The sequence below is a fragment of the Nicotiana tabacum genome, chromosome 8, assembly GCF_000715075.1.
Source record: "Nicotiana tabacum cultivar K326 chromosome 8, ASM71507v2, whole genome shotgun sequence".
Classification (NCBI taxonomy): domain Eukaryota; kingdom Viridiplantae; phylum Streptophyta; class Magnoliopsida; order Solanales; family Solanaceae; genus Nicotiana; species Nicotiana tabacum.
The window spans coordinates 70,376,867-70,387,394 of record NC_134087.1 but is presented as its reverse complement, the minus strand read 5'-3'; the positions used below and the strand labels follow the sequence as shown (position 1 = coordinate 70,387,394).

Sequence of the window (10,528 nt, the reverse complement as noted above, 5' to 3'; positions counted from 1 at the left end):
TACGCCATCTGCATCTGCATCATTGAATGTAATGTTGTTTTCCTCTAAGATATGCCACACACATTTCTTTTGGGTAACTGTAACTTTGGAAATTTTGTTAGCTGCAGTATATGATATACCATTGATGTCTTCACCACCACTTATAACGTTGACAGTTCTTTTGGGGGAAGGTGGTTTTGGAGGTTCCTGCCTGTTCTTCATGTAAGCTTGCTTACCTTTCTCACTGAACAACTCAGTAAGATATCCTTGTTTCAATAAATGATCAACTTCACTTTGTAAAAATTTGCAGTCTGTTGTTTTATGCCCGTGATTATTATGAAACTCGCACCAATGATCACGGTTGCGCCTGTTTGGATTCAATCTCATTTCTTTTGGTCATCGAACCTTATCATCCATGCTTCTCAAAACAGCTACGAACTCGGAGGTGCTGACATTAAAATTGTAACCACCGAATCTTGCTTTTAAGTTTTTATCATCATCTCGTGACTCATAGTTGTTTCGATCGTTCCTAAATCTTGATGAAGAACCTGATTCTTTATTCCTTGATCTGTGATCATGCCTTTGATTGTCCTGCTTTGACCGTGAGTCTTTTCCCACAGGTCCCATATACAGGTCGTACCTATTTTTACCAGATCTTTTTTCGGTCTCCGCACGTCTCGAACTTACCTTTTCTTCTTTTTGAAATTGCGGAACAGTATCTTCTTCGATCCTCAGCTTCGTGCTATACCTGTTATAAACATCATTCCACGTTGTAGCTGGGAATTCACGAAGGTTTTCCTTGAGTCTCCTCGTAGCTTCCGAGCTTTTCTCATTCAAGTTGCTTGTGAAAGCTATAGCTGCCCAATTATCAGGTACATGAGGTAAGGTCATTCTTTCACATTGGAACCTGTCTACGAATTCTCTAAGCAATTTTGAGTCCCCTTGCTTGATCTTGAAAATATCTTCCATTCTTTTTTCGACTTTTTGATCTCCCGAATGTGCTTTAATGAAAGAATCTGCAAGCTCAGCAAAAGAGTTTATAGAATTTTCGGGTAAAAGAGAATACCATGTTAATGCACCCTTAGTGAGTGTTTCACCAATTTTTTTGACTAATACTGATTCAATCTCCTGCTTAGTCAAATCATTGTCTATTACGCCTGTTGTGAATGCAGTCACGTGATCTCGTGGGTCTGTTGTTCCATCGTATTTTGGAATATCATGCATTTTGAATTTCTTTGGAATTGGAAGGGGAGCAGCATTTGGCTTCCAAGGTTGTTGAGAATATTTATCCATATCTACCCCTTTGATTACGGGCGGTACCCCGAGTATTTGCTCTATGCGGTCACTTTGCTCCTTGAGTTGTTTCTGCAATGTTAGTACTAAATTTTGCAAATCTAAATTAACTAAATTACCTGGTTCTCCCTCTTGCGATTCACTGGGGGTTCCACCGCTACCTAAATTAACAAGCCCGGAACAAGGATTCTCCAGAGTGTTATTATTTGGAGTAGGTGTGGGTAGTGCAGCAGGTAACTGGCTAACCAAGGCCTGAACGGCTTTATTAACCTGTGCGGTAATAAGTTTTTGCAAAGCCTCATCCATAACTTCAACATTTTCGAATTGAGCCTGTCCATTTGTATGAGATCCATCAGGAATGCCTTCACGAGATCGTCGAGTAGAGCCTCGTGGAGAAATAATCAATGCGTTATTATCCTGAGGGTCTCTCTGAAGTTGTTGGTTTGTTTGGTTTTCTTGGTTTCGTTGAATGTTGTCATTGTTGTTCGACATAGTTGATGCAACAAGGAAAGTTAAGCGAAAAGAAAATAGATTATCAGATTTCCGGTAACGGAACCAATTTGTTTAACCAAAAAATAAAATTTTAGTCAAAGCTAGAATTTAGAAGAACACGGGTTACTGATAATCGAAAGAATATGTAAAAGAGAGTAATTTGGATAGCAAGAATATAATCAAGAGAAAAAAATAAGTAAACCAAAGTATATTCCAATAGTGTTTCGTGTCCTTACAATTGATCAGATATCTTCCTTTTTTAGATATCTTGGAGATATGCGTTTTGCCTAAATCATAATGAGGCTATTATGAGTAATTAAAGATATTGAATGCTATGTTACATAATCACTATATTCAATACAGATTCTCTAACATATTCAACTTTTAATGCCCATTAAATACCGTATCTACACTCTTTTATATTGTCAGATTCATTCCCTTTGATTCTTGAATATAAATGACTTAAAGAGGTACGGGCGCTGAGTTATTTGAATAACTGCACGTGCCTCTTCCTTTGCCTTTGCTCGTGTCTGTTGCAACTCGTACCTCTTTGCTAGTTGTCACTCTTTGACCAGTCTACATATCTTGACACATCATCTTTATATGTAAACACAATTTTTCCCAATACAATCTTACCCTTAAAACTCGGAATTTTGTTCTAACAAAAAATATGTGGCGGGAGAGAGTTAGAAGAATTGGACTTGGAAAAATAATTTCAAAATCCTCTAGATTATTCTATTTAAAGGGGAAAGGGAGCAAAGAGAGAGGAAGGAAGTCACAACTCCTTTTTGCCATCTATCTCCTTGGGGAAAAAAGAGTTGATAATTAGGACTAAGGGCAATTTTAGTATTTCATATGTATTTGGGTTATATTATATATGTTCTTCATATGATATTCTTTACCTCTTAAAACATCTTGTAGTGTTTGACATTGTTATATTTCCATGCAATGTTCACACACAATTTAAATTCTGAACTCTAACGTGATGTTTATAATGTCAAATTAACTTTTCAATTATTAGTTAAATATATTATTTTATTATCATAAATATAATAAGTAAGTAAAACCAAAATACAAACTTTGTTTGGAATAAATACCATCAAATAAAACTCAAAGGGGAAACTGGAAAGTACGTGTTTATTAAAATATTGGATCCATCAAGCGCAAGAGTGCGAATATTCTATCTGAAAATGGGAATACGACTCTGAAAAATAAAACACATAAATTCACAAAATCATGTATAGGACGGATCCATGTTGGAACATGGTTGTTTTGTTTTTATGGAATACAAATGACCACGTAGGCTGAATCACAGCCGTTTCTAATTAGTGGCAAAAGATAATGACGGTGATGAGAGGAGGCCACGTGTGGTAAAAAATCCACTGATTGACTAGAATAGATAACCTCCGTTTCTGGGGCGAGAGTTGGGGAAACCACGGGCTTTTTGCGTCCTCAAATCAAAGAAAGAAAGAGACGTCCAAAGATGAAAACGGTGCTTGAGCTTCTCCATCCACACAGCAGCATGCAATATCAATGTCATGAATGGCAGTATATATTAATATCACAAAATTTAAGAGATCGTTAATTATCGGAATTAGTTTAAAATCACATTTATCTATCGTTTTGGTTATTGTTATTAACTAATATATATAGGATAATCTTATTTGAACCAAGCGACCTCTAACTGTGGGATAAATAAGAATATGCCGTGGGTTGATTAACTATCCTACCTTGGAGTATATGGGATCACTAACACTATTATTTAACTATACAATTTACACCAATATTAGCTAAAAGTCATAACCAATATGGAATAAATGCAATGCCAAATATCTATTCTAGGATTACATCTTTATCTCAATAATCAAACAACTCCAGAAAATTCTTTCATTAAAAACTTCGTATTAAATTAAACATAGCTGTATAATATAATTAAAGAAAATTATGTATAAATTAATTCTTCAATTATTAACTAGTAGTTTCGGGTTCAAGTCGTAAAAATGAATTGCCCTCGCAAATTCAAATGAGTTGGGGTTAAATAACAGTACACAATATTTATTATTTACTTTTTCTAATCGTATACAAAGATTATATATTGATTATATATATTATATCTTCACCAACTATTTTTAGTTTAATTAGTTGGGTGAGCCACTATTTGGATTAATTCTTTTTTTAAAAAAAATTACGTGCAATCAAACGTCACATAAACTAGTGCATTTGTCTAGAGAAAATCTCTTCCTTTTTTTCTGTGGGTCCGTTACTTTGACCTTTGACTGAATCTGTATCACCCCTTTTCCGCTTTCACTCTCTCCGCAACGTGCACTCCACCCACCCCCTATTTATACTCCTTGCTCCTCTATTCACTCTTCCCCGCTCTCTGCAACTGCAACCCTAATTCACAATCTCTCCATCTCTCTCACTACTATAATGGCGGACAACAAACAACGGAGTTCTTCTCCCGGTGACCGGCGACAACCAAGCCGGTTACAACGGCGGGCGCCGGCGTCTATACAAGTAAATCGTGCAACCGATTGGAATCTGGCGATACCGCTTCTATCGCCGCTGATAACTTCTCCGACTTCTCCCGAATCGGACAACTTAAAGGCGGCAATAAACTCCTTTTCCAGCTCAGCTCATAAGGAAGAGGTGAGGAAAGAGCATTTGGAGAAGCCGATGATGGTGTTTAAGAAATGGCAGCATCCGGCGGCACCGTTTTGCTACGAGCCGGCTCCGTTGGTGCCTTTTGTATGTACAGGAAGCACCGATAGACGATGAAAGTAAAATATCCGAATCGTAATCTTAGGTTGTAGCTGTTGATACAATCTGACGGACAATATTCCTTTTCGCGATCTGTAATTTGCAGAAGGAATATAGAAGATGTAGTTCTAGCCTTTTTTAAACATTAAACACTCTGTTGATAATCTGTAGCTGCTTTAGCTCCTTTTTTTCCTTACAATCAGTACAATTATTAAGTTTTGGTTACTGATTATGAATGATACTATGAATTTCCCTTGAGAAAACTCAAAATGAGACTGGGGAAATGTAGTTCCTTTTTGCTACTATTTTTAAGTAATATCCAGTCAATTTGCGGACATTACGATTAATTCAGCATATACCTGTATTATTCTTCTTAGCTTTCTTCAATGTTCAGTTTGAAAAAAATGTTATTCCAAATTGTATTCGCATTTCGCAATATGTATCTTCATTTGTTTCTTAACCAAACAAATAAGCCTGAACGATTAAGTCCCTCTTTCCTTCTGAAAATGACATTTCTGACCAGGATAAAAGATTAAACTAAAGAAGGAAGACAGCTCTTGAATTGACAGGTGGAGAAGCATCCTTTTCTCATAGCAGAATACCAAGTGTCTAATCCACGAATTTTCTAATCCAAAAATATGTAACCGCAACAGCACGGGAAAATGGAATAATCATGGCCAAATAACTTGTCCTTTTTTTCATTTAGACACTTCAACTAGGTTTGTTCCTATTGAACCCCTAAAATCAAGTCTAAATATTCCTATCAGACACGTTTGGCACAATCTCAGAAACAGCTAAGGAGTGTGCCGTCAAACTCCTCCTATGTGCAAAATAGACGAATCAATATGTAACACGTGAAAAAAAAAATCCCCCCAAATCTATCTTCCTCCCCCTCCCCATTTTCTCTTCTTCTTACCCTTCCGTCCCCTTTTACCATATTAAATTAGGTAATGAAAATTTTGTGGAGATGACCCCAAATTACGGTGATAAGATATTGGGTAATGGAAGTTTTGTGGAGATTTCTTTGACATATTCTTTCTTGTTCTCATAACTTCTCTCTCCTATCATTTTTTTCTATTTTTCTTTGTCTTCCATTTCCATACTGAAAGTTACTTTCTAAGTTTTGATTTTGATGGGATGACAAAAATAGAGCAAAAAGAAAGAAAATTGATTTATATCAGTTCTTCAAGAATTATGTGAACTAGATACGACATTTATCCACAAACTTTCATCTTTGTTGAGTTCCCAACTTTAAGAATAAGAATGTGGTGTGACAACCGAGTCTAATGAATTTGTTATTAAGTTGAATGTTTCTGTGTTGCTAGAGATAAAGAATCTGAGCTTTCAGTTGGCGGTATCACCAATCGCCGACATCGAAAATTGCGATGGTGATATCACAGTTGGTGTTGCGAATTGCTCCGATGGTGAATGCGAACTTGGGAAGGAAATCACTGGACAATAACAATTGTTCAGAAATTGCAATTAAGATAAATGGTGGATGTTCCAGCCTGAACCAAAAGATTCTAAGCTAAACTGTTAAGGATTGGACACCAACAAAATAGGAAAACTCAGAGAAGGAAAATGATGAACGACAAAAGTATTTTCTGTTTTGTCTTTGTGGCTCTACAGTCTTTCCTTTTTTCCCAACTAGATGGGAGAAGAAGGGTGGTGGAAGCTGGTGGGAGGGAAATAGACTGAGGAAGAAGGAGAACAAAATATTTGGTTCAAAGATATTGGCTTGACGCGCTCAAAATGAGTGTTGCACACATGCTTTGCCATCTCAGCAAGATGTGTCTAATTGGCACAGTTTAACTCTAGTTCAGGGGTTCAATAAGAAGTTCAAGTATCTAAATGAAAAAAAGAGACAAGTTTAAGGGGCCACTTATGTATTTGGCCAATAATCATTGAATATTCGGGAAAGGGCCATAATTTCCCTCGTACTCTGCGCTCAGGGCCACATTTGTCCTCCGTTAAACGTTTTGCTGTTTTATGCCTCTGCCGTTATAAAATGGAGTATATTTGTCCTTATTTTCAAATTCAATTAATGGAATCCAAAACAAACAGAAACAATTACAATCTTTTAACGGAAAGGGACAAAAGTGCTCTCTTCGCATTGTTCAGGGACAATTTTTGCCTCTTCAGTTTTCTTTAGAAAAAAACTAACTAACCTTTTTGGTTTCCTTAATTAATACTTATAATAGACCGGCCTTGTGGCCTAAAGCCAAACTTTTTGAGGGGCCTTAACTTTTTATTTTTTTATTATTTATTTTAAGTCTATTTTTTAACTTTTCTCATATATAAAGTTATTAATAGTTTTCTTATAATCGGTAACTCCTAATAAGTATTTCTCAACTCACAATATAGCTAATCCATTTAACCTTTCTTGTGACATTGTTGTTCTTAGGTAAGATTTTATCAATTTTAATTTTGAAAATTTCTTTCCGCTGATGCAACGGTAACATGAGTTATTGACATTATTCTATAAGAAATTTAGGTATTTGAAAAAGAATTAAATCTTTTTATTTGATAAGTGTATCAATTAACTGTAATCTTCTAATTGTACTATTTTCCTTAATACTCTTAATTTAGAAAATAAATTTAAACCATCAATATCGAATTGATTATTATGCTTTAAGGAACATTCCAGATTAAGGCAATATTTTTTCAGATTTCCAACATCTAGTGATTTTAATTTTTATTGCCAACTAGAAAGCCAAAAATATTTTCATATGCTTTGAATTGTTCAAATCTATTTTGAAGTGAAAAAATAGCATTATCTATTATGTATAAAAGTAATCAACTCTAAAGGACCCTTCGAAAGATTTTGAGATTTCTTTATCAACATTCACATCAAATTGTTACTTCCTATATATCACACGTTTTTTACGAAATTTGGGTTCGATATTTATTTCAAGTGCAATTTCCTTGGTAGAAATCATAGCAGTTGCAAATCCTTCTTCTCTATATTTGTTAAAGAAAGAAATCAAACTTTTTCACTTCACAAAACCTTTTTTGAAACTTGTACATAGTTTATTAGATGTAGCATAAAATAGGGCCTCTACAAATATGGGGCCTAAAGTGGTTGTTTTACTTGCTTTATGGAAGGGCCGCCCCTTATTCTAGACTAAGATTATTTAGTTAGAACAATATTTAAATTGACAGCATTGGAATGACTTTCTATCCTCACAAGTATGGATCAGGCCTGCGTACACACTACCTTCCTCAGACCCCACGGTGTGAGATATCACTGGGTGTGTTGTTGTTGTTGTTGGAAGTTTTTACTTTCCTAAATTCTAAGTACCCATCTACTCTTTGTTGCGTGTGTTTGTGCTCACAAACCTATACGAATTGGTGTTTATATTTTAATTTAAGAAAAATAAGAATTGGTATTTATATTTATCGCATAGTATGAATTTTATGTTCTATCTACTCTTAAATCAATATAAACAGGGAATTTGAATTTCAAATTAACAATTGCAAAATTAGTATATTGACTTCTGGCAATTTATAACATATCTATTGTGAAGATTTTTTAGTTAACATTTTGAAGAAAGTTTGAAGAAATGAAGAAGACTGAATTAAGCAAAGTAATACAAGCCAAATGCCAAATTGTCTAATCAGTCCCTCGTAGTTTATATTCTTAGACGATTCTTTTCACTGCGTTCTATTATATTAATTCTTATTTATTTGTCTTTTTTTTTCCTTTTATTTCTGCATACAATAATTAGATTATGTGACTTTTTGAAGATTTTAAAATTTTTACAATTAAGGTTGCAAATGAATAAACGAGTACTAGCCAACTAAAAGGAGCTAAATTGCCCCTAAACTGTGTGAAAAGAGCACTTATGTCCTTTTTTCCATTAAAAATTTGAATTTATTTTATTTTATTAAAGATTCCGTTAACTTAATTTGAGAATAAGCCAAATTTGGCCCACTTTTATAACGGCAGGGACATAAAACAACCAAATTTTTAACGGAGGACAAATGTTGCCCGAGCGAAAAAGTACAGAGGTAATTATGGCCCGTTTCCGTTGAATAAAAGGTTGAATGGAGATAATAGATGCTTACTACTGATAAAGAAACATAACAATAAAAGGGGTTTTGTTATAAAATAAAGACTGTAAAGTAAAGACAAATATAGAGAGAAACTGATATATTATTCGAATTCCAATTGATGTATATAATGAACTGAAATCTCTTCTATTTATAGAAGAAAGGAAGCTGCTGTGTAAGCTGCTATTACAAGTTGTTGTGTAAGCTGCTACGCAAGCTGCTACTGTAAGTTGCTGTGTAAGCTGCTACTATACCAGATATGGATAATCTTCTACTGAGAGCAATGTTTATCCATAACGGAATACTGAATGGATAAGCTTATTATACCCGGTATGGATAATCTTCTACCTAGGGTAATGTTTATCCATAACCGGGTACCGAAATGATAAGCTTCTTCAGGAAGCTTATTTCCAATAGAGTACTAAATGGATAAATATATTTACGGTGGAGTCCCATATGGATAAGCTTTTTCAGGAAAATTATTTACAACGGAGTACTAAATAAACATCCATAATATAATATATTTATAACACTTTTTATATTTTGGTCGCCGTTGATAGACACCGAGTATATTGAAAAAACTACTTGTACTAATATACTACTCTTATGGACCGCTGTTCAATTGATTGTTCTCGAAAGCATAAAATTTGTATGCACGTGCGTTCTCACAAACAACAGGACATAATCTTCAAACCCAAAGTGAATTGCATATAGCCTCACATAACTGTGAATTGCAAATAGGCGCAATTTTTTATTTTGTGTCTCACATGACTATAAATTGCAAATACATGAAATTTTTTATTTTGCGGCTCAACTGATACTAGTTGTGTGAGACCTATTTTTTGTCTCACAACTTTGTGGTCTCTAATTTTTGTGGATTCAAATGTATAATGTTACAGATCTACAAATGTGTGAGATAAAAAGAGGCCCCACACAACTAATGTCAGATGTGTGAGGCACACCATAAATAAGACCGCAAAACGAATCCAATTAAAAGGTGTGTTTGGTACGAAGGAAAATATTTTCCTAGAAAATGAATGGTTTTACCAATTATTCTTCTAATTATGCACACAAATCCAAATGAACTAATGTGTTGCTTTAATTTTTTATGCAAAAATAACATTGAAATTAGTGCTCCATAACTAAAAACTTTTTCACGCAAAAATAACATTGAAATTTGTGTTACATAACTAAAAAGAAAGTACTTTTTTTTGTTGAAAAAGAAAGTAGTATTTCTACAACATGAAAAAAGTATTCGTTTTGTTAAAATGAAAGAAAATACTTTTTCTACATCATGAAAAGAAAATATTCATTTTATTGAAATAAAAGAAAATACTTTTTACTACATTATTTTATTGAAATGAAAGAAAATATATTTTCTACATCACGAACAGAAAGCACTTTTTTTGTTAAAATAAAAGAAGATATTTTTTACTACATCTTTTGTTGAAATTAAAGAAAATACTTTTTCAACATCATCAAAAGAAAGTATTTTAGGGGTAGTATGTACGCAGACCTTACCCCTACCCCGAAGGAGTAGAGAGACTATTTCCGAAGGACCCTCGGCTCAAGAAAACAAAAAGACAAAAGGAAACAATATTAATATCACCACAAAAATCATCGGAAAATGGTAACAACGTGAAATCTAGAAAAAATATGCAAAGCAAAAGCGATAGCTAGTAAATAGATCCCGCACAGAAAAGCGAAATAGTAAGACACAACATTGGCACTAGCTATCTTAGACAAAAACCCTACCAGACTAGTCTCATAAATGTACGAAGTAAGGTGAGACTCAACTACCTCCTAATCTACAACCCTAATACTCGACCTCCACATCTTTCTATCAAGTGTCATGTCCCCGGAAATCTGAAGCCTCGCCATATCCTGCGTAATCACTTCTCCCCAATACTTCTTAGGCTGCCATCTACCTCTTCTCGTGCCCTCCACAACC

At 34.4% G+C, this 10,528-nt stretch overlaps 1 protein-coding gene across 1 annotated transcript; it reads left to right on the top strand.

The window, feature by feature from the left end:
* Positions 1–4,194: 4,194 nt before the first annotated feature.
* LOC107796858 (uncharacterized protein At4g14450, chloroplastic-like) lies at positions 4,195–4,542 on the top strand. Its single transcript, XM_016619689.2, has one exon. The coding sequence runs from the start codon at positions 4,195–4,197 to the stop codon at positions 4,540–4,542; it is 348 nt and encodes a 115-aa protein (XP_016475175.1).
* Positions 4,543–10,528: the final 5,986 nt, after the last annotated feature.

What these genes read in the sequence shown, in the direction of transcription:
- LOC107796858 (XM_016619689.2), top strand. Translation starts at nt 4,195, where the DNA reads ATGGCGGACAACAAACAACGGAGTTCTTCTCCCGGTGACCGGCGACAA.